Source organism: Sorex fumeus, unplaced genomic scaffold (assembly GCF_029834395.1).
Source record: "Sorex fumeus unplaced genomic scaffold, SorFum_2.1 ptg000047l, whole genome shotgun sequence".
Lineage (NCBI taxonomy): Eukaryota > Metazoa > Chordata > Mammalia > Eulipotyphla > Soricidae > Sorex > Sorex fumeus.
In genome coordinates this window covers 33795289-33818862 of record NW_026606104.1, presented here as the reverse complement: position 1 = coordinate 33818862, position 23574 = coordinate 33795289, and the positions used below count along the sequence as shown (strand labels likewise).

Genomic DNA, 23574 nt, shown 5'->3' with positions numbered 1-23574 from the left:
CTGCTGTGCTATCGCTCCAGCCCCTAGTCCATCAAGTCTTAACTCCACCGCAATCCCACTCTGTCCAGCTAGGAGGGGGTGAAGACCCCAAGGGCATTCAGTCTTGCCTCCTCTCCTGACCCTGCAGAGACCTTTGGAGAGTATTGGGAGGGTGCTTTTTTTCTGCCAAGGGCTGATTGTTTGTTTGTTTTTCACACCCACTGGTGCTCAGGACTTACTCCTGGCTCTATGCGCAGAGACCATTCCTTGCACTGTTCTGGGAACCAAATGGGATGCTGGGGATCAACTCAGGTCAGTACATACAAGGCCAGTGCCCCACCCAATGTATTATTGAGCCAAGGGCCATTTGAATTTTTTTTTTTTTTTTTGCTTTTTGGGTCACATCTGGTGATGCATAGGGGTTACTCCTGGTGGAACTCGGGGGACCATATGGGATGCTGGGAATCGAACCCGGGTCGGCCGCGTGCAAGGAAAACACCCTACCCGCTGTGCTATCTCTCCAGACCCACCATTTGGATTTTTATAACATCTTTCGTGGATCATACAATAGAGGCAGACAGGGTGTGGGCAGTCAATGACTAGTATCTTCTGTCCAGTCAAGTACCAGGGCCACAGCACATGGTTTCATGAGTTATACACCCATGGGCTGGACAGTCCCTCCTCTCCTCTCTAGAGCACCAATCTTTCTCTTCTGTTTGAAAGACTTCCGTGGCTTTCTACTTCCATAAGTTCGAAGTCCAGGGCTGGAGGGTTAGTCCAATGGATAAGCACTTGCCTTGCATGCAGCGGACCCTGGTTCAATCCCTGGAACTTCCTATGTTCTCCGAGTCCCATCAGGAGTGATTCCTGAGTCAGGGCCCGGAGTAAGCTCTAAGCACTGCTGAGTATAACCCAATCCCCCCACCAAATTTAAATTTTGCTGGAGCGATAGCACAGCGGGTAGGGCGTTCGCCTTACAAGCGGCCAACATGGCCGACCCGAGTTCGATTCCTCCGCCCCTCTCAGAGAGCCCGGCAAGCTACCGAGAGTATTCGATATGCCAGACACAGTAACAACAAAGTCTCCAATGGAGACGTTACTGGGCCCGCTCGAGCAAATCGACGATCAACGGGAGGGCCTTTACCTTTACCTTACCTTTATCACCCCCTTTGACTGTCCACCCCAGAAGAGCTCTTTTGTCTTAGCCTCTAAGTAGTCCCACCCTCATTTTGCCTCTCCTACTTCTCACAGAGTCTTTACAGTCCTTACTGGGGGGATTATTCTGGGAGAGTCCCACCTGGTGGTCCTGGGGCGCTACTCCCATTTCTGTGGTCAGGGATCACTCCCAGGAGTGCTCAAGAGACCACGTGGTACCAGGGATCAAACTGGGGGCCCCAGCTTACTCTTTAAGTCTGTGCTCACCCTTGAATGTATCTTACTTGCCTGTTAGTTTTGTTATTGTTGTTTTGTTTTTGTTTGGGGGCCACGACCAGTGATGCTCAAAGGTTACTTCTGGCTCTGCACTCAGGAATCACTCGTAGCAGGGTTCAGGGAACCAATATGGGTGCTGGGGATAGAACCAGGGTTGGTTGCACGCAACGCAAGAGTCCTACCTACCCGCTATGTTATCACTCAGGCTCTTCCTCAATTTTTTTTTTAAAGCAGTGGTACTGATGGGTAGGGAGAGAACTTAGAGAGCTGAAGCCTGTCCTGGGACACACAGGGTCCTGGGTTTAAGCCACACAACTGTATGGTCTCCCAGCACTTCTGTGGGAGCCCCTGTAAGAGAAAGAAGTAGCAAAGGGTGGTTGGAGTGAGGATCCCAGGACATGTTTAGTAGAGCAGGAACCCCACGGGATCACTCATATGCCTCCCTATGTACTTTGAGGTCCAGTCAACTAGTGTCAGTGGATGAGAACAACAAACATAACACATGCAAGAGCCAGGGAGAGCTTAAAGGGCGAGTGCATGCTTTACACACGGGAGGGCTGAGTTAGACCCCTTGCCATGCATGGTACGCCAGCATCTCCAGGGGTGATCTCTGAGTATGGAGCCAGGAGTAAGCCCTGAGCACTGCCAGGTATGCCCCACCCTCTAAAAATGTACAGCTTATGGGGTCAGAGTGATAGTACAGTGGGAAGGGCACAGGCTTTGCATGCAGCTGATGCAGCTGATCCGGGTTCAATCCTTAGTATCCCGAATGGTTGCCCTGAGCCACCAAGGGTGATCCCTGAGTGCAGAGATGGGAAGAAACCCTGAGCACCGCTGGGTATGAGTCCCCCTCCAAAAATTGTATAGTTTAATCTGAATAAAATGGATCTTCTGAATAAGAAACCCACATACAAAGAAAGCTTTTGGGTTCTCTAAAAGTCCTCTCTCTCTCTTATAAATGATGTTTGGAAGTATATATGCTTATACTGGCTGCCACAGTCTTTGGTTTTAAACTTTAAGAATCTATTTTTGTACATGCTTTTCAGAGTGCGTCTGAGATTTCAATTAAAGAAACAGCAACATCCATGCTCACTGATAAAGCCTTTGCTGGGTGCTAAATGGTTTCTGGGTTTCAAAACTCCCCTAATCCTCAACTCAGTTCACTCTGTACCTACTTTACAGATAGCACGTGAGGCCACACCTGGGGGTGCTTGGAACTGAACCTGGCTGGCATGCACACAGCCAAGTGCCTTCACCCCGATAGTGGCCCCAACAAGAGATTCATTAATGAAGAGACTTTTCCATGGCAGACTCTATTTTTTCCTTTGTTTTGGGGGTCATGCCCACTGCTGTTCAGGGATCACTCCTGGCAGGGCTCGGGAGACCATATGGGATGCCAGGGATCAAACCTGGATTAGCTCTGTGCAAAGCAAGTGCCCTGCCCACTGTGCTATGGCTCTGGTCCCCAAGGCAGACTCGACTGCAGCTCTACTTGGGGCTGCACCTGGATTAGCTCTGTGCAAAGCAAGTGCCCTGCCCACTGTGCTATGGCTCTGGTCCCCAAGGCAGACTCTTGGGGCTGCACCAGCAATGCTGGGGTGGGGCTACTCCTAACTCAGTTCAGGTGCTGATCCCTACGGAGGCTGGAAGACCACAGGCTGCTGGATATAGACCCTTCGTGCCCTCACCCTTGGCCCACGATGGGAATTCCAGCAAAAAGTACCACATGACCTGACTGTCCAGAAAGCATCCTTGGGCCTGTGGCTCTGAGGGGACCCCCAAATGGGGGTCTGTCCTTCCCTAGAATGGACCGATTTTCCTGTGGTCATCGAAAAGACAGCTGTGAGTCCCTGTCACAGCCCCTCACCCACCCCTCCCCTGGGGAAGTCAGATGGGCCCGTTTGTTCTCTGAAAACCTCCAGAGCAAAGGTCTCCAGCCCTGAGGCCAGATGTTCCCAGCTGGGCAGCCTCCCAGTCTCCCCTGTTTCCCAGGCTCCCGGGTGGCTGCACTGCGCCCCCCCTAACCCAGCTTACCCCCAGAGGTTAAGTGTGAGAAAGTCCCCTCGACCAGTCCAGTCTCCTAGCGAGTCCCCACCCCAGGGACCCTCCGCCCCCATCCTTCCTTCCCCAGAGGCAGAATCTGAGATCCAGTCCGGTAAGTGGAGAAAGTGGGAACAAAGGGAAGGAAAGTCATTTCCTGTCAAGAGGAAGGAAGGAGGCTGAGCGCCAGGCAGCCAGCCACCCAAGCTGGCAGCCCGGGAGGGGGGAAGCTTGGGCTTCCAGGGGAGCCCCCCACCCCCCTTTTCGGTGCTAACCTACTCCAGAAAGTCCTGAAGCTACCAGGCTTTGTTCTTAAGTACTCCGATTAAGTCTATGCTTTGGTTCTTGGTTCAGAATTAGTTTGTTCGGGGTGCAACTGCCCGCTCCCCTCCCTTCAGACTCCCCCCTCCCCACGCCCACCAAGAAACCTCACAGATCCTTCTCCTACCCCAGGGAAGCTGGGGCTACAGAAGGGTCACACAAGGACACACCCCACCTGCTAAGTGACGCCCACCCTCCCTCCCCGTAGGTCCCTGAACCTTTCTGGGTCTCAGCAGGGTCCCTCCCACCCCCATAAAGTGAGAATACTGAGGTTAGATAAAGTGTGTGTGTGGGAGGGGAGAGGGGCAGAGAGGTGGCTTCCAGGGCTAGGGCCCACCCTTTGTATGTGGGGGACCTGGGGCTGAGCCTGGAGAGTGCCCCCCCAAGCAAATGGTCGGGGTGGCCCCAAAACCCAAAGAAAAAGGTATCTTGGTAGGTGATGTGCGCAAAAGGCCGGCGGGTGGCCCCTCTCCCTGAAACGCGGCTTCCAGGGCCGGCCTGCGCGGTGGGGTGGGGGGGAGGGGGGCGCGCAGCAAGAGCCAGGGCCGAGCTACCTTTAGGGAAGGAGTCGGGCGCTGCCCAGCTGCTTCGTGGGGGCCCCCAGGTCTGGGCTGGAGAAAGGTCCACGCCAAGATAGCCGCGGCGCACCTCGGGATCCCAGTCCCACCCCTTCCCAGCACAACCCCAGCCCCCCGAGAGGGCTGAGGCCCCGAGAAGCGTGACCCCGGCCCCCTCCTCTCCCGCGCCCACCGCCGAGCGGGGCGCTGGCCGGGTCAGCGCGGGGCGCCGCCAGCGCTTTAATTCGATCCATGTGCGGGACGCGGTCCTCTTTGTGCGGGAGCTTCCGCCCTGCCCACCCCATCCCCCGGCGCCGGGGGGACACGAGCCTGTCCCCGACTCCCGAGCCCCGAGGGACAGAGACGAGACGGCGGCCCCCAACACCACCCCGCAGCTGCCCCCCAGCTCCAGGAGCGCGCGCGCGCGCGCGGGGATCCCGGCTGGGGGGCGGGGGAGCGGTCGGCCCGCGGCTGTCCCCGCTGTCATCGGCGGGGACCCGCGCGGGGACGGGAGGACGGGACCCTTCCCCCCACCCCCCGCACCCCGGGGCCCGGGCCGCTTACCTGGGCCGCCGCGCCGTCCCCTCGCGCAGACCAGCGGAGCCCCGAGCCGCGCGCCTCCGCCCTGCGCCCTCCCCGCCCCGCGCTCCCTCCGCCCCGCGCCCCGGCCGCCTGACCATAAAAGGTGAAGCTTCGGGGGAGGGGGCCGGGAGCCCCGCGGGGCGGAAGCCGCCCCTACCTGCCCCCCACCTGCCCGGCCGCGCCCCGCGCGCCCCCTCCCCCTCCCTTTGTTCCCTCCACTCTCCCCTCCCCGCTGCCCCGCGGCCCGGGCCTGGGGAGGGAGGGGCGCGGGAGGCCGCCGGAGAGACCCGCGCGCTCCCCGCTCCACAGACTCCTGGTGCGCCCCTTCCCCGCCCGCCCCGGCTGCTTGTCTGGGGTGGGAATGGGGGCGCGGGGGGGGGCATGGGAAGGGGGGGCGGTGTTTGCACCTGAGTTGGCCCCGAGTCCTGGGCCTGAGTTTCCTGGCTGACCCCAAGACCGCATCGTCCACCCCACCACCCCAACAAAGGCCTCACCTCCCCGAGCCTCAGTTTCCTCTTCTGTAAATTGGGGTCAGTCTCGGAGTAAAACGTCAAGTCCGTGACCTTTAGGGCTTACCCAGTCTGCTCAACAAGTCGGCTGGCTGAGGGGCGCGGCTGGCCCGGATGGGCTGTGTGGAGTTGTCACAGACTGTGGGACCCTCCAGCCCTCTCTGCCTGCAGGGGCGTGGGTCCTGGGGAACAGACCCCGTCCCCGTCAGGTCTGGGTGTCTCACTGGATCCCCCCTTAGTTCTTGCACCCCAGCCCCCTGCACCCGCTCCAAGCTGGAGTAGATAAAGGGGGAGCTGGAGGAGAAGCCAGCCCGGATGGGCCGCCTGGGTCCCTGGAGGCCTCGTCTTGGCTGGGAAAGGAATCTGGGTCTGGTGCACAGCAAACAGATTGTTCTTTTGATTAAAGCTGCAGTGCTGGAGTCAGGGGGGTTCAAGCCCCAGCGCAGTCTGGCGGGCTGGGGGGCTGCTTCTGAGGGGCCCTGGGGTGGAGCTTATACCCTTCTTGCACCCTCCTTTTTTTTCTCCTCCCATCTGCTTAAGTCTTTTGCCCACTTTTGGTTGGCCTGGACTCTGCAATTCCCACGGCCTCACTAGCTCACTGGCGAGACGGGAGGGTGCATCCTTCATGCCTTCTAGACAAAAGCCTGAATGGGCTGGGCCCACAGTTACTGCTCCATCAACCTGAGGCCCCACAAGGGACAAGTGCCGAGCTGGATTCAAACCCACATAAGGGATGTCCCTGGGCACCTATTCTCCTGAACCCAGCTGGCCTCTGTGACCAATCAAAGAAAGGTAACAGATGTTCTAGAGAGTTCTGTTCAGGAGACTCGAACTCAGGGCTCCCTGAGCACCTAGCAAGGCTCATTGTTGTCTGGCCATGGAGGAAATGCTGAACTTGAGAAGGGATCGAGAGCACCTCGGCATGGAAGGTGCCATATTGGGGGGCGGGGATGGGGGTTCAGACTTTTTGGACCTCAAACTCCTTTTACAAGTCTTTGTGACAACACCTTGAAACAGAGAAATGGAGCATGAGGATGGGGAGATGACACGCTTCTCCTGTCAGTGTCCTTGGTTTGACACCCCACCACCTCAGCACCTCCGGGAGAGAGAGAGACCCCCAAGCACCAAGCCAGAAAAAGACTCTGAGCATTTCTGGGTGTGGTCCAATCCCCCCGAAACCCGTCCTTCCAAATAAGAGCTGTCCTCCCACAACCCTTGAGGGCTCTGCGCAGTCTCACTGCACCCTAGACTTACAGTGAGACACCAAATCCTTTACTTGGAACCTTATCCAAGTCACAAGGACTCGGCTTAAGAACTCAGGCCTCCCCTGCTCAGGGCTAAGACTGGGACAGGAGAGAACCTGGGGACAGCCCCCACTACTTACCTGCCAATCCAATCTCCCCTCTGCCCCTGTGTCACCCCTGCTCCTGTATTCAGGGGCACAAGATGTCCAGGCTGGGGGGATCTGGAGCACTAGCCTGGGTCAGTTTCACACAGGTGCAAACTTCCTGCAATGAAAACCCAGGAAGTGCTTCGGCCAGAACACACGCCCTTTGTCTGCCAGCTCAGATCCTGGCTCCCTCCTCCCATGCAGTCAGCTAGCCAGCAGGGGCCCAGTCTTCCGTGGCAGCTGATACCCTGGATGGCAGCTGATACCCGAGGTGGCAGAGAAGGGGTAAGAGGGAGGCTGGGGTCAAGATGCTGGTCAGTGGCGACCTGTGTTACTGCCCAGCCTGCGGGCAGACAGGGCACTACCACGGCCACAGGATGCCTTTGTTTCAGTTTGTTTGATTGGTTTTGGCTTTGGGGGGCCATGCCACCTTGAGACAGCTCCTGACCCGGAACCACAAGGTGCTGGAGATTGAAGCTGAGGCTGCCACACACCAAGCAGGTACACTCGCTGTTCGGGCCATCTCCTAGCCTGCTCTCTCGGCCTTTGCTTCAGCCAGTTAAAACTGCTTTTCTCTCACTCACTGCCGACAGTGAAGTCACGGTGAAAATTGGTGAGCAGCCAAAAAGGCTGGGTCCCTCCTCCAGGCAGACTCTGATCCCTGTCACCACTATTTGGGTGGCAGCAAGTGGGGGGGAGGGTATTTGGGTCATACCTGGTGGTACTCAGGGATCACTCATCACTTTTGGTGGAACTTGGGAGACTGTTTCCCAGGGGGCCGGTGTCAAACCCAGGTCTTGCTGCTCTATGATCTATTTGGTCTTTAAATTCCCTCTCCCCTTCCCCCCGCTTTGCTGTTGATGATGCTGTGAAGATCGGGGGTTTCACAAACATCTGGTTGTGGTGCTCCCTCGTCATTAGCTGTGATACTCACACACTCAGCTCTGGTGCTCACTGGGGTTTGCCCTCCTTTAATTGTCGTGTGTGCACAGTGCTTGCCAGGGCTCAGACTCATAGTTGAGGCAGACCAGCAGTGGTCGGGGGTCGCTATGTTGATCACACATGTGCTTGCCAAAGCTCGATCTTCTTGATCATAACACTTATACGTCTTTCATTTTTATTCTATTCATATATTTATTTTGGTTTTGGGACCATACTGGGCAGTGCTCAGGGCTTACTCCTGACTTGGTGCTCAAAGATCACTCCTGGGATCATATGCAGTGCCAGGGATCAAATCCCTGGTTTGATCTCGTGGGAGAAACACCTTAACTCTGCACTGTCTCTTCAACTCTCACACATTGTTTCAGTTGTGATGCTCAGGGGGTTGGACCCTCTTTGTGGTGCTCACACACACCAGACACTGCTGATAACAGCAGGGGCTAGAGACAGCAGAGCTGCCTGGGTCTCTCCGCACAGGCAGGACATGGTGGTTACTTGCTTGTGAGGCTGGTGCTCTAAATTTCTCCATAAAGATGCGTGATCTGAGAGTGGTGAGAAGGGAAGTCTGGGCGGGGAAGGGGCCATGGGTGGAGAGGTCTTGGTGATGGACAGAGTGTAGCAGCACTGTACCAACATAAACAGTAATATTGTGGGGCTGGAGCAATAGCACAGCAGGTAGGGCATTTGCCTTGCACGCGGCCGACCCAGTTTCGGTTCCCAGCATCCCATATGGTCCCCTGAGCACCGGCAGGGGTAATTCCTGAGCGCAGAGCCGGGAGTAACCCCTGTGCATTGCCGAGTGTGATCCAAAAAGCCAAAAAAAAAAAAAAAACCAGTAATATTGCTACTATTGTAAAATACGATAGCCAAAAACTAAATTTTAAAAAAATTTCCACTCCTTTTTGGGCCGTTTTTGTTTTGAGGTCACACTCGGCGGTGCTCAGGGATCACATATCGTGGAGCTTGGAGAACCATTTATGGTGCTGGGGATCGAACCCAGGCAAGTGCCACACCTGCTGTACTATCATTTCAGCCCCATGGTTATTGTTTATTTTCTCAGGGCACACCCAGTAGTTCTGGGGTGGAGGGGAAAGGTGGGGCCAACTGTGTAGACCTGATGGTTCTGTGCCCTTTGGTGCTTAGTGGGAGGGTCCAGGCCTGAATTCTACCACTGAGCCACTCCCCAACTCCCAACACTTTTTTTTTCAAGAACCTGCCTTGATTCCTCTAGGTAGAATTCAGATTTAGTTCCATTATGTGGATATAGCCCAAGACTGGGGATGACACTATAGGCTTCCCCCAGAATGGGTGCCAGGCTGTGTCACTGCTCTCCATGTCTCAGTACCCAGCACTGTGTCTCCACACGGTGGTGACTTAGTAATTCCAGCAGAAAAGCCGCTAACAGGCAGGCTTTGAGTCGTGGCATACGCAGATCACTGAGAAGGAGTAAAGGCTAATGAGCTGGAAGGAGGTCATGCTTTGGGCACAGGGGGATGGCTCAAAAGGCACCAGCTTTGGGGGGTATGGTGCCGCCAGCAGGTCAATCTGTACCTGTGAGGTGAGTGCATCAGCAGCCTAATGGCACCTTCAGACTTCCAGATACCCCAAAATTGCTGCTGTGCCTTTGGCAGACCCCAAAAATTGGGGGCAAAGTTTACAAAGAAAGTAAACAGCCAAAAGTTAGGGATGTGGGAAACACACCCACAAACCACCTCCGGCTCAGCTATATAATTGGAGGCATGGCCTCGCTGGTTCCTGATTGGATTGCTTAATGGACATGATCCCAGAGACTCAGAAACGAATCTCAGAACCCAGTGGCTTTAGGTAGAAATGCGTCTGGTCTCTGCAGTAGGCTACCGGTGCTGGGCCAACCCAGGTGGGAATAGGTTTCGTGCCTTGGCCTGTTCCCCCTGGCGGCCCAGTGGCCACCATCCTTCAGAGGTGACTGGACAGTCAGGTTTGGGCCCCCAGTGATGAGACACGCAGGGCCTCATGGGATGAGGGTGGAGCCAGGCCTGTCCTCCCCACCCCAACGAGACCCCAAGTCATCGCCCACAAACGGCCTCTCTGGCTCCTGATCAAGCTGCTTAACGGCCATGATCCCAGAGACTCAGAAACAAATCTCAAAACGCAGTGGCTTTTGGCAGAAATGCGTCCAGACCCCACAGTACGTTACTGTCGCTGGGCCACCCCAGGGAGGAAAAGGTGTTGTCACTCCACCTGCTCCCCCTTGGCGGCTCGGTGCCATCATCCTCCAGAGGCCATTGGACAGTCAGGCTTGGGCCCGCAGTGATGAAACTTGTTGGGTCTCATGGGATGGGGGGAGCCGGGCCTGTCCTCCCCACCCCAACGAGACCCCAAGTCATCGCCCAAGTAACCTCTCTGGCTCCTGATCAGGCTGCTTAATGGCCATTATCCCAGAGACTCAGAAACAAATCTCAAAACCCAGCGGCTTTTGGCAGAAATGCATCCGGACCCCACAGTAGGTTACTGTCGCCGGGCCACCCCAGGGGGAAAAGGGTGTTGTCCCTCCGCCTGCTCCCCCTTGGCGGCTCAGTGGCCGTCATCCTCCAGAGGCCATTGGACAGTCAGGTCTGCGCCCGCAGTGACAAGATATTCTGGGCCTCATGGGATGGGGGAGGAGCTGGGCCTGTCCTCCCCACCCCAACGAGACCCCAAGTCATCACCCACGAACGGCCTTTCTGGCTCCTGATCAAGCTGCTTAACGGCCACGATCCCAGAGACTCAGAAACAAATCTAGAAGCCCAGCGGCTTTTGACAGAAATCCCTCCAGATTTAAGTGTTAAAATTTCGGAATTTCAAAATCACATGGCCCTACTGCAGCCATGCGACATCATATGTTATTCATAACCAGCAATAGAACACAAATTGTCTACTGTTGCCTTTTCAGCAGATCTGAGTGTTGGGGTAAATCTCAAATAATAATGGTAGGTCTGGTGTCGAAATATTGAATGTGATCAAAGTAGAGAGAGAGTAATGTGGAAATCATCTGCCCCACAGGTAGGGGGAGGGTGTGGGATGGAGGTATACTGGGGTTTTTGGTGGTGGAGAATGGGCACTGGTGAAGGTATGGGTGTTTCATTGTATGACCGAGACTTAGACCCGAAAGCTTTGTAACTGCTCTCATGGTGATTCAATAAATAAAATTATAAAAAAATGAAAAAAAAAGTAAGATGGAGTTCGTTCACGCACAATTCATTCAGCTAATCAGTGGCTGAATAAATAGCAGTGCTCCTACATAAAAACAAAAAAATAAGGCACCAGCTTTGCTTGCCAGAGCCCCTGTTCAGGGGTCTCCCAGCACATCAGTATCCACCCCGCCCAAAAAAAAAGAAAGAGATTGGGCTTTGGAATGAACCCAAGGTTGAGGGAGCCCACTTGAATTTGGAACTTGGTTCCGCCAAGTTATGCGCTTTGTGACCTTGAGCATGACATTTATTCTCTTGAGCATGACATTTGTTCTCTTTGTCCCTCAGGCTTTATCGTGGGGAGAGATAAATCCACAATCAAGGTTGTTCTCAAGTCTGGTGCAGAGAATAAGAAATGCATGATGGGGTGAGCAGCCCTCTGGAGAGACGTTAGATGAATTGATCTCTCAAGTGATGTGCTTCTGCTCTTTCCTTCCCTGTCTGGGAGGGCAGGTGGGAAGGGGAGGAGGCACCCCCTTTTTTTTCTTCCTTGGAGCTGATTTCTGTTCCTGCTCCATCCCCTGACTCAGACTGTACCTTGATTTTTTTTTTTTTTTGCTTTTTGGGTTACACCGGAGATGCTCAGGGGTTACTCCTGGCTCTGCACTCAGAAATCAATCCTGGGGGCTGGAGCAGTAGTACAGCAGGTAGTGCATTTGCCTGGCCTGCAGCTGACCTGGGTTCGATCCCCAGCATCTCATATGCTCCCCCGAGCACCACCAGAAGTGAGTGCAGAGCCAGGAGTAACCCCTGGACATTGCCAGGTCTGACCCCCCCCCCAAAGAAACCCAAAAAACAATAAACAAAAAAAGAAAGAAAGAAGACCAGAATAAAAATAAACATCACACACACACAAAAAATAAATTTAAAAAAAAAGAAAAAGAAAAAGAAATCACTCCTGGCGGTGCTCCAGGAGGCCATGTGGGATGCTGAAGATCGAAACTGGGTGGAACACATGCAAGGCAAACACTTTACCCACTGTACTATAGTTCAGGCCCCTCAGATGTACCATGAACCCAGTAATCAGAGACATGGCTGAGATCAGTCCCTTCCTGGGGAGAGAGGGAACATGGGGAAGGCCTGGCCCAGCTGTGTTACATGTCCTACATGTATTACATGTCCTTGTGTGTTGCATGTACTGCCTCCATCCTCCTACTCAGGCCTTTCAACAAGTGGGGAATCCGAGGCACAAAGAGTTCCTTGCTCAAGTCCAATCCATTAGTAAGGGGCTGGAGCAATAGCACAGAGGGTATGGCGTTTGTCTTGCACACGACCAACCCAGGTTCGATTCCCAGTATCCCATATGGTCCCCCGAGCACCGCCATGAGAAATTCCTGAGTGCAGAGCCAGGAGTAACCCCTGTGCATCACTAGGTGCGACCCAGAAAGAAAAAAAAAATCCATTAGTAAGCTTCTTCAAAGACAGGCTCACTTGCTTCCAACCCAGTTCCTGAACAAACTGTACAGGTGAGGATCGTGAAGCCAGGATTCGGCCCCATGCAGCCCTTCCTGTGCCTGCCTGCTCGCAGGGCCAGCTCTGGCTGAAAGGAAAGTGTCTGGGGCTTGGTCCCCTCCTGGCTGGCCCTGCTCCTTCCCAAGGTGAAGGCATTTGCCCAGGTGAGGGACTAGGGAGCTGTGGGTGGGCCATGGAGGGGCTCAAGGCTCAGAGGGGCTCTCCTTGACCCAGGTCTAAAGCTCAGAGCCCCTTTCGGTAGGCTGAGAAAACGTGTTGGCGTCATTTGGTGATGACAAAGCCCCACTCTGTCATGGAGCCTGTCATGTGCCTTGGCACTGCCACACCCCCTTCCCACACTTCTGGGAGCTTCCATTCTTACAGCATCTAAGAAACACCCGTGCCTCTTGGGCTGTGTCTGTGTCAGACCCCACTACCTGAGACCCCCTCCTTACTAAAGCATAACCTGGCCTCATCCCTACCACAGCCCCAGGCGGCTTCCTTGATTCTCTCTGCTGGAGGAAGGTTTACTGTGAAGGAAACAAAGGTTTACTCAGGACTCTCCCCTACACTGGGGCTGAGAATTCCAGAATGTTCTAGGAGAGCATGGTCTGTCCACACTTGGGAAGCTTTTCTTTCCTTTTTAAAAATTATTTATTTACTTATTTTTGCTTTTGGGGTCACACCCTGCGTTGCACAGGGGTTACTCCTGGCTCATGCACTCAGGAATTACTCCTGGTGGTGCTTGGGGGAACCATATGGGATGCTGGGAATTGAACCTGGGTCAGCTGCATGCAAGGTAAACGCCCTACCCACGATTGCTCCAGCCCCTTTTTAAAATTTCTGAATTTTTGTTTGGTTGGGGGCCACAGCAAGCAGTGTTCATGGCTTACTCCTGACTCTGCACTCAGGAATCACTCCTGAATTCCTGAGTGTAGAGCCAGGAGTAACCCCTGAGCATACCCGGGTGTGGCCCAAAAAGGAAAAAAAAAAAAAGGAATCACTCCTGGCAGTGCTCAGAGGACCCTATAGGATGCTGGAGATTGAAGCCAGGTCGGCCGCAAACAAGACAAATGCCCTACCTGCTGTAACATCGCTCTGGCTCTTTTCCTTTCCTTCTTTTCCCAGGGACCACACCCAGTGGTGCTTGGGTGCTTGGGAGGTGATGGTGTGCTGGGAATCAAACTTAGGGCCTCGCATACAGGCTGTCGCACTTGAGCTCTCTCCTCAGCACCTCAGGAAGCAGTTTCCATGAAGGATTTCTGGCAGAGTTCCCAAAGAGATGTCAGAAGGATGAACCCAAATCCCTGGGGGCTCCAGAGATTTGTTCTGCTTTCCCTTTTCATCCTGAAAGAAATAGTTCCTGGTAGAGCTGGAGAGACAGTAGAGCTGGTAGGGCGTTTGCCTTGCATGCAGTCATCCTGCCTGTCCTTCGTCCTCCCTAAGACGCTCCAGACACGGGAAGTTTCCTGCTGTTCTAGAATTCTCCCAGCTCAGGCCTACCTTGCGGCCGTCTCGGCCTCAGACGTTCCTGCCTCCACGTTGGCTTGCCTTGCTCCTCAGTCCGTTTCGTGAGGAAGCCCTGAGTAGAAGGTAGCTTTGAAGGTGTCTCCCGAGACTTCTGGTCTTGCCAGCTGAGCCCTGTGTAACCCAGCTGCACCCTCCTGACCCAGGGGGCAGGGGATGGCCCACTGCAGGGTTCTTTTTTTTTTTTTTTGCCACTCGTGGTGGTGCTTAGGACTTACACTTGGCTCTGGACTCAGGGATCACTCCTGGCTGTCTCGGGGGACCCATGGTGGTGCCGGGGATGAAACCTGGCTCAGCCGTGTGTAAGCCAAGCTCCCTGCCCGCTGTACTATCATGTCTACATCCTCAAAAGCCTGTTGTCAGCTGCTCAGTGTCCTGGGTGGTGATCACAAATGCACCCTCATCCTCTTTGTGGCACAGAGGAATTTCCAGTGTTGTGCATTTCTTGCACGTGGCTGGGGATGGAAGCCAGAGCCCCTGGTGGGGAAATTTGTGCTCTGTTTCTGAGCTCCTTCTTGGGCCAAGGCTGAGGCGTCTGTCAGCACGACTCCTGCCCGGCTGATGAGGAGGGAAGTCAGCTGCTGGCTGGAGCTGCCCTGAGGAGAACCAGGAGCTGAGGGAACTGCCCAGCAAAGCCAAAAGGGAACGTAGGCCCCGCAGCCACGGGGACCCTGAATCCTGCCCACAACCACAGGAGGCGACACAGGGGCCTCGACTGTGGCCTGGGAGAAACCCTGAGCCGGTGACCCAGGGCAGCTGCTCCCTTCCTCAGCCTTCTGAAAAAAAAGCCAAGATGTAAAAATCTGTGGTTCTGGGGCTGGAGCAATAGCACAGTGAGTAGGGCATTTGCCTTGCACGTGGCCGACCCAGGTTTGATTCCCAGCATCTCATATGGTCCCCTGAGCACCGCCAGGAGTGATTCCTGAGTGCAGAGCCAGGAGTAACCCCTGTGCATCTCCGGGTGTGACACGAAAATATACACACACACAAAAACCCTGTGGTTTTGGGGGGTCATACCTGGTGGTCCTTAGGATTTGCTCCTGGCTCTGTGCTCAGGGATCACTCTTGGTGGCACTTAGGTGGTGCCAGGGATCAAATGCAAGTCAGCCACTTGCCAGGCAAGTTCCCTGGCCGCTGTGCTATCTCTCCAGCCTGTTTTCTTTTGGTTTGGTTTTGCGGAGTGCCTTTCCCAAGAGGTGCTTGAGGACTCAGGCCCGTTCTCCAGGTCAAGAGGGTCTGAGGACATGGTGCTACTCAGCCTCTGCAGTGCTGGGATAAGGGGCATGAGGTGGTGCTGAGACGGAACCAGGTCAGTTGCTTGCATGCACCTTCACTTTGCCGGGTCGCCAGCCAAAAGTTCACTGGATCTGTCTGGTGTGGCGGCAGAGCTGGGGTTGCATCGTGGGGGCTGGCGGTGGTATGGCGTGATACCAGGGATTGAACTCAGGACCTCACCCATGTGGGGCAGGAGCTTAACCATTGAGCCACGACGTCTCCAGGCCCAAGAGCTTGTTGCCAGTTGCTCAGTCTCCGGGTGGTGATCACAAATGCATCCTCACCCTCTGCATGGCACAGCTGCAATGTGTGTCCTGCCTGCCCAGCCCTGGGCTGCCCCATGCAGACAGCAGGCAGGACGCCTACTTGCCAGTTCCACTCCAGAACCCAGGAAGGCAAGTGTGTGTGAGAGGTGGCTTTGTTTTTCTGGATTTTTTTTTTTTTTTTTGCTACTGTTTGGGGCTTCCTGGAGCGGTGCTCAGGGCTCACTCCTGCCAGGGACCGGATATGGTGCCGGGGATCAAACCAGGAGCTGCAAATGGCTGACCACTGTACAGTCTCTCTGGCCCCAGAAATACGGGGCCCTGGAGGGGAGAGGTGTCTGCCCCTGCCCCATCTCTCCCAGAGGTCACTGCCCTTGGGCCTAGTGGCTCCTGGTGTCCCCCTCTTCAGGACTGGGACTCCCTCAGTTGCTTGCAAGGAGCTTGGACTGTGGCCCCTCCCCCTGCCCACACTGTCCACCCAGTCTCTAGGTTGGAACTGAAGCTTCGCCGACTGCCTCACTCAGGCGAATCTAATTTTTATCCCCTTGTCTGACTTTCCACAAAAATAATTTAATAGATAAGAAAAGAATCTCATTCCAGCCCACATGGTCCGACTTTTGTTTGGAAAGACGTCTGTGTGACCATAAAAAGGAAAGGCGCAGGCTGTCCCCTCAGCCTGTCCCCAACAGGTCCCAGTGGGCCACTGGGGTGCCCCGGGCACCTTCCAGCACAAATATCAGTGGTGCAAGAGTCTGGGGCTAGCAGGGGGCTGGCCCTCTGCCCACCTAATGCAAATTTCCTCCTAGACTGGGACATTTTCTGCCCAGGGGCAATGGAGCACCCTGGCAGACAGAGGTGGGTGGGTCTGTGTGGGTCTAGCCCCGTCTCTGCTTCCCAGGGGCCTGGAGCCTGCCCAGGTCCCAAGGTACAGGGCAGGCTTGTACCTTGTAACCCTTGAAGCACCCTAGGGTGGGGAGAGGAAAACCCCAGACCAGGCTCTGCTGTGGGCAGGGACCCTCCAGTAGCTGGAATCCCTCCAGATCTTTCCCTGAACCTCTGCTCCCCCCTTTCCCTGCAGCCCCCACCCAGCCTCTCCCCACAACCTCTTAGAAGCCCCCTGGCTGGAAGAAGCTTCCTTTGCCCCTTGGCGTGGCTTCTGTGGGGAAAATCCTTGAGCTGGGTCCTAGGTGCCCATGGAACCAAACACCCCGTCGGGCTGTGTGCCTGGTGGGGGACTGTGGTAGTGGCAGCAGGATAGGGGCAGTAGCCGGAGTGACAACACAGCGGGGAGGGTGCTTGCCTTGTACAATACCGACCTGGTTTCAGTCCCTGGTATCCCAACTGGTCCCCTGAACATCACCAGGAGTGAGTGATCCCCGAGCACTGCCGCATGTGGCCCCCAAACAAAAATAACTCAAAAGGTGGCAGGGTGGGGCAGTACAGGGGTTCGGGTGTTTGTTGCATGCAGCCAACCCCATTTCAACCCCCCGACATCACATACAATCCCCTGAGCACAGTGACTGCAGCCCTGCAGACCCCAACCTCCCCCAGGGTTGCTCGGCTAATGCCTGGTTTGGTTGGGAGGGCCCCCCACGCACCACTCGGGAAGCACCCCCAAAAACAAAAACAAAAAAGTAAGTCAAGAAAAGGGCTGGAACTACATTGGGAACCTTCCAGAAAAGGCCCAGCAGGTTTGATTTATTCTCTGGACTTAACTGTTCTTGTTTTGACCTGGGTCAGTATTTTTTTTTTTTTACTTTTTTCCCTAAATTTTATTTTTATAAATTTGTTCACAATAATTCATTACATTTAATATTCAAACACCAATCCCACCGCCATTGCACCTTCTTTTGTTTTTTTTTTGTTTTGGGGCCATACCTGGCAGCGCTCATGGCTTACTCCTATCCCGGTACTTGCTTAGAGATCCCTCCTGCAGGCTCAAGGAAACATATAGGATACTGGAAATCAAACCCACCTTGGCCACATGCAAGGCAAGTGCTCTACTCACTGTACCATTGCAGCCACCAGAGTACCTTGCATGTGGTAGACCCAGAATCCCACAAGGACTCCCGAGCACTGTCAGGAGTAATTACTGAACCACTAAGACCTGATCACTGCTGTGTGTGGCCCTCCATCAGAAACAAAAACATATACAGAGCAGTTCTATTTTTCAATTTAAGCCCTTTTATATGCCCAAGTCCCTATTTTCAAAATTAGGTTTATGATTCTTTTTTTAAAAAATTTAATTAGGGGGATGGAGTGATAGTACAGCGGGTAGGAAAGGCCCAATGCCTTTAGCAAATGCCTTGCACGCAGCCAACCCGGGTTCGATTCCCAGCATCCCATATGGTCCCCCGAGCACTGCCAGGAGTGATTCCTGATAGCAGAGCCAGGAGTAACCTCTGAGCATTGCTGGGTGTGACCCAAAAAGCAAAATAAATAAATTAATTAATTAATTTTTGTCACAAGGTAAGCCTTTTGCCCACTGTACTATTGCTCCAGCTCTCCTGGACTTAATTTTGCCTCAGGAAGAGAGAGCAGGGAGTATTTCCCAGCCCTGGAGGTGGGATCAGGCCACCAGGTACTCTCAAAGTCTGAACTTGAACCTGACTTGCCTCTGTGTGCCCCTGAGCTGCTGTTACCTCTCAGATCAGAACCTCACTCTGTGATCAGAAAGAACAGTCCCCTCTCTCTGATGCTAACAAGAAACAAGAAGGGGCAGGAGCTCACCTTGCACACAGCCAAGCTGGGTTCAATCCCTGCCATCCCAGAGGGTCCCCCCAACGCCAGGAGTAATTCCTAAGTAAGCCCTGAGCATCGCCAGTGTGACCTAAAAAGGCAAAACAAAAACCCCAAAAAACAAAAGAAACAAGAATTTGTTTCCCCAGAGCGACAGCACAGTGATCAGGGCACTTGCCTTGCACACAGCTGGCCTGGCTTCAATCCCCAACTGGGCCATGTAGCCACCCCCATCCCAGGTCCCTAGAACCCTCTACCTCAAACTTCCCCAGCTCCGTTTTTCTCCATCTACAAGGAGCCCCGTCCACTAGGGGACCCTACCCCCCACAAACCCAGGAGAAAACCTCCACCAGGGCTGGTGTGACCCCAGCCAAGCCAAGCCACCCCCCAGTGTATTCTGACTTAACACAGGCTGAGAAAATTATCTTTATTGTCCACGGGGAGGGGGAAGGGGCCGGGAAGGGGAGGACCCCCCCACCCCCCCACCCCCACCGTGCCCTCCAGCTTCAAGAGAGCAGGTCTGACCCGCATCCATTGTCCACCGGCAGAGAAAGAGGGGCTGACCCAGTGTGCTCCCCTCCTCCTGAGGGTCCCGGATGGGAGCCCTCCTTTCTCTTCCCCCCCCCCCCCCAGAGTTCAACCCTAGGCCTAGACAGGGGCCAGCCCTGCCGTGGTTGTCCCCAGCCAGTGGCCTGAGGTCAAGGCCTGTAGCTGGGACTGTGGGAAGCAGAGACAGGACAAGGCCTGGTGGAGCGCGCTCAGGATGGGGCTCAGGATGGGGCTTCGGCCGGGGAACAGGGGGTGCTCAGGATGGGTCTGCCTTCTGTGGCTGGTCTGGCTGGGCCTGTGCAGGGTCCCGCGGTGGGCTGACAGCTGGCGCGGAAGGCCTCCGGGATAGGAAATCCTGAGAGCAGGGGAGAAGGAGAAGAAGACCCCCACTCAACCAGCCTGGGGTGGGCCTCAGGGGCATGGGATGGGGTGGGCCATGGATAGGCCGTGAGGTACTCCTCAACCTTTCCACTCCAGCTTAGAGGGACAAAGGTTAACCCCAGGGGAGTGGGGTTCAGCTACCTGTCCCTCCCAAGAGGCCACCCCAGCTGTCCTCCTTTCCTTCCTCCCCCATCCCATTGCCGTGGGGGCTTCTCCAAGGGCCCTTGGGTGCCAGGGATGGAGCCCGGAGTCTCCTGGGAAGCCAGAGTCCAAGCTCTTCCTCGTGAGCCATACCCCCTTCCTGCTTCCCCCCCAACCCGCCCCGCGGCCGGCCCCCTGACTCGGCCTAAAGGGTCTGTACAGACTCCAGGCCGGCTGGGGCTCTGGTACCCGCGCAGGGATGGGCCGGGAGGAAGTTGCCCACCTGGACGTGGCAGAGGTCGAGGAGGGTGCGGACGCCCATCAGGCACCAGATCTCGCCGAACAGGCAGATGAAGAGGCTCATCAGGTCCAGCCAGCGGCCCACGGTCAGCAGCAGCACGGAGAGTCCGCCCATGCGCATCAGCACTGTCTGCACCTGGCCCTGCATGCCGGGGTTCCGGCGCTCCTCCTCTGCGGGGGCGGGGGCCGTCACTGGCAGCCCCCTCCCACCCCGGGGCCGGGCCTGGGGAGACTCGCTGTCTCTCCTGGCACCCCTGCTCTGAGCACCCGAGGGGTCCCAGGCCTTTCCCTCAGTCCCCCTCCGGGGTGCCCCTCCTAAGCCTTCGGGCTCAGGTGTCCTGCTTCCCGTCCCCACCTTTGAGCCCCCAGTGTTTGTCACTAAGTAGATGTCCACTGGAACACATCCGGTCACCCCCATGAGCCACCCTGATTTTCTTGGGGGGGGCTTTTTGGGTCACACCCGGCAATGCACAGGGGTTACTCCTGGCTCTTCACCCAGGAATCACTCCTGGCGGTGCTTCTGGGACTATATGGGATGCCGGGGGTCGAAGCAGGGTTGACCTCGTGCAGGGCAAACGCCCTACCCACTGAACTATTGCTCCAGGCCCCACCGCTCCTCCAACTCTGATCTGTTTGGTTTGGGGTTTTGGGGGGCCACACCTGGTGGCACTCAGGGGTTACTTCTGGTCTGTGCTCAGGGATCACTCCTGGTGGTGCTCAGGAGTGCCGGGGATCGAACCTGGGTCGGCCAGAGGTAAAGCAGACAGCTTAACCCCTTCACTATCTCCTTGATCCCTCTTGCATTTGTTGTTTTGGGGTGACACCCAGCAGTGCTCAGATGTCAGTCTGTGTGCTTTGAGGACCAAGCCGTGCCACTGGGGATGAAATCCAGGCACTTGCCTACTAGCACATGGCCGACCCTGGGTTTGATCCCCGGCCATTCCATTTGGTCCTACAAGCCTCACCAGGAATGATTCCTGAGTGCAGAGCCAGGGGCAACTCCTGAGCATCTCCAGGTGTGGCCCACGAAACGAAACAAACAAACCCAAAATCATGGCCCAGTTCACCCCCTGCCTCAGGGCCTTAGCACCTGCTGTGCTCGCTCCTCACCTGTCCCTGTCCTGACCCTTTTCACTCCATCCCCAACTGCAGGGGGCTCATCTAGAGACCACATCTGACCTGGTCACTTCTAGCTTCTCATCACCCTACCAGCCAGGCTCCCCGTCAGTGAACCACACTGACATGGGGAGATAAACAGCTTCATTCTGCCAGTTATTTGATTTTTTTTTTTTAGGTCACACCCGGCGGTGCTCAGGGTTTCCTCCTGGCTCTGCACTCAGGAATTACTCCTGGCCGTGCTCAGGGGACCATATGGGATGCTGGGAATTGAACCCGGGTCAGCCATGAGCAAGGCAAATACCCTACCTGCCGTACTATCGCTCCAGCCCCGTCAGTAATTTGAATACTTCTAGGCTCTCCTCCGTACTCACCTCTGTCTCTCAGGGGCTCCTGCTCATCCCCCCCCCCCCCGTCTCTTTGGCACCCCTGCTCTCTGCGCCACCCTCCTGACCATCCCCCCCCTTTGCCATTAGCGGCCACCAGCGGCCTCACCCTGCATGTAGATGACCAGCAGCATGTAGCAGATGGTGAGTGGCGTCCAGAAGCGGACGGCCTCCGTGGTGGTCACGAAGTCCTGGTTGATGAGGGTCACGGCCGCCAGGTCCCCCACGGCGAAGGCCACAGCCAGGGCGCGGCCCAGCAGCCGGGGGAGAACGTGCGCGCCGGACAGCAGGCCCAGGCAGATGCCGCAGTAGTTCTGGCTGCTGTGCAGCTCGTACAGGCGGCAGACGTGCTGGCGGAGGCGCCGGGCGCCCATGTGGAGCAGTGTGGCCAGCCCCAGGCCCAGTGCCAGGTTCAGTGTGCGGTGAGGGGCGCCCTCCTGCAGGAAGCTCAGGCCGCAGGTGAGCCCGCAGCCCAGCGAGAACTGGCTCAGCAGGTACAGCTGCAGCTTCTCAGAGCCCAGGGAGCCCTGTGTGGGGCGCGGAGAGGGGGCTGCCGTGGGGGTTGGGGGGCTCAGGGGCTCCCCTCACCACGCGGTTCCCTGCCCAGACAGCTACTGGGTCACAGATGCTCCAGAGGGAGCTGGAGCCCGATGGACACTTGGGGACCCTTCCACTGAAGATCTACTGCACTGGGGTCCAGCCCTCCGGGGACCCTGTTGGCTTCCTTTCCACCCTGCTTCTATCTGGGACCGTCTGCCCAGGGCAGGGTGCTGGCGATTCCCAGCCTGGGTGTGTTCAGAACCCGGTTCTGTACCTTATTGGTGGTGGACCCACCGCAAACCACTACATCTCTCCCCCCAGCTAATGTGGGGATACCGCCAAGACATCCCCCTCCTGACGGTTATGAGAGTAAGAGACAACACAGGTGCAGTGTCCAGCATGGCCTGGCCTGGGCAGGCGCCCAGTCCCAGGAGCTGTTGCTGTGTCCCCTGAGTGGAGATGGGGCTTTGGCCCGCCGGAGACTCCAGCTGGGGTCCTGTCCCTGTGTGCTGGCAGGAACGGGGGGGTGGGGGCACCCCACCCCGCCGCCCCACTCACCTTGTCCAGGGACAGCAGCATGGACACGGCCCGGAGGGAGAACTCAAGCACCACCAGGGCAGCCACCCGCGTGCCCACGAAGCTGAGGATGAGGGCCAGGCCGGCCAGGTGCACTGTCTCCAGGGACGCCCACTGCGCCCGCAGCCGCTCCTTCTCCAGCCGTCTTTTCGGGTTGCTGCGGGGGTCAGGGGGTGTGGGTGGGGTGGGGGACGTCTTCTCCCCTCCCTCCCCTCAGAGAGAGCCCAGTGAACCGGGTGGTGGCAGAGGCTGGCTGGGTGGGGCACTCACTTGACGCAGCCCACGAAGAAGTAGACCTTCAGGAGGTTGCTGAGGACGGAGATGCCACAGGCGCCGAGGAGGCCTGCCGGGGAGGGAGGAAGGATGCAGGTTTGGTGAGAGGAGGAGCAGCGGAGGGGCGGGGACACTCCAGAGTCGGGACTCCCCAGCAGGGACACCTCACCTTGCAGGAGGGAGTTGAGGAGGTCAGAGCCCCACTCCAGGGCGGGGAAGTGGGGCAACCAGGAGAGGAGGGAGAACATGGCTGCTGCCGGCTCCTGCCCCAGCCTCCGGCCGGCCGGCCCACACCTGAGAGGCCAGCAGCGTCACGTCATGGGGCAAAGGTGTCCGCGAGGGAGGGAGTGACTGGGAAGGTCAAAAGACCAGCACCGGGGAGGGGAGCCCAGGGTGAAGGGGCATCGGGAGCCAATCAGGGCCTGCAAAGGCCTCGTAGGGCAGCACGGGGGAGCAGGTTGTCAGGCGGCGGCCTCAGTCCCGCTTCCTGCCCTCCCTGGGGCTGGCTGTACAAGCCCCAGGCCTCCTGAACGCTGCTCCCCAGCCTGAGTCTGGTGTGTGACCGGCAGACTCAAGTGTGGACTCCACCCCTCGGGCACCATCCCAAAGGGGCCGTCTATCTCCCCGCCGCCACTGCTGCTGCTGCTGCTGCTGGAGGTCACTCTGCTCTCTCAGCCCAGGGTCTGGATGGACGGTGCACCATTGCCTGGGTCTCATCCAACACCAGTTCCCAAGACCCCCAGCTCAGAACCTGGGCCGTCGGCTTGGATGGACAGTTCTCTCTGTGTCCACTAGATGGCAGGCGTCACCTGGAGAGGCTGGTCTAGCCAGTCCCAATTCTTTTATTGGCGGGGAGGGGTGCTCACCCCTGCTAGTGCTCAGGGCTTACTCCTGGCCCCGTGCTCAAGGATCACTCCTGAGTGCTCCGGGGACCAGCTGGGGTGCTGGAGAGTGAACCCTGGCAGGCCCCTTACTCACTGTTCCTAGTTAGTTTTGTTTTGGCTGTGCTCAGGGTTTACTTCTGGCTTATGCTTATGCTTGGGGATCACTTCTGGTGGTTCTTGGTGGTCCAGGGATTCAAACGGAGGTCATTGGGATG

At 56.5% G+C, this 23574-nt stretch overlaps 1 protein-coding gene across 1 annotated transcript; it reads right to left on the bottom strand.

Annotated features, from left to right (window-relative positions):
• Positions 1 to 18860: 18860 nt before the first annotated feature.
• TMEM82 (transmembrane protein 82) lies at positions 18861 to 22901 on the bottom strand. Its single transcript, XM_056123529.1, has 6 exons — positions 22645 to 22901; positions 22473 to 22545; positions 22185 to 22359; positions 21196 to 21613; positions 19568 to 19755; positions 18861 to 19117 (listed from the first exon to the last, which is right to left on the bottom strand). The coding sequence occupies exons 1-6, from the start codon at positions 22721 to 22723 to the stop codon at positions 19019 to 19021; spliced, it is 1032 nt and encodes a 343-aa protein (XP_055979504.1). The 5' UTR covers positions 22724 to 22901; the 3' UTR covers positions 18861 to 19018.
• Between the last annotated feature and the right edge of the window lie 673 nt (positions 22902 to 23574).

Bases quoted from the DNA above. Each gene is read 5' to 3' on its own strand.
- TMEM82 (XM_056123529.1), bottom strand. From the start codon at position 22,723: ATGTTCTCCCTCCTCTCCTGGTTGCCCCACTTCCCCGCCCTGGAGTGG. The intron at 19,756-21,195 runs GTGAGGCCGCTG...CCGCCCCCGCAG, and splicing joins GCTGGTCATCTACATGCAGG to AGGAGGAGCGCCGGAACCCC. The intron at 19,118-19,567 runs GTGGGCAACTTC...CCCTGCTCTCAG, and splicing joins TCGACCTCTGCCACGTCCAG to GATTTCCTATCCCGGAGGCC.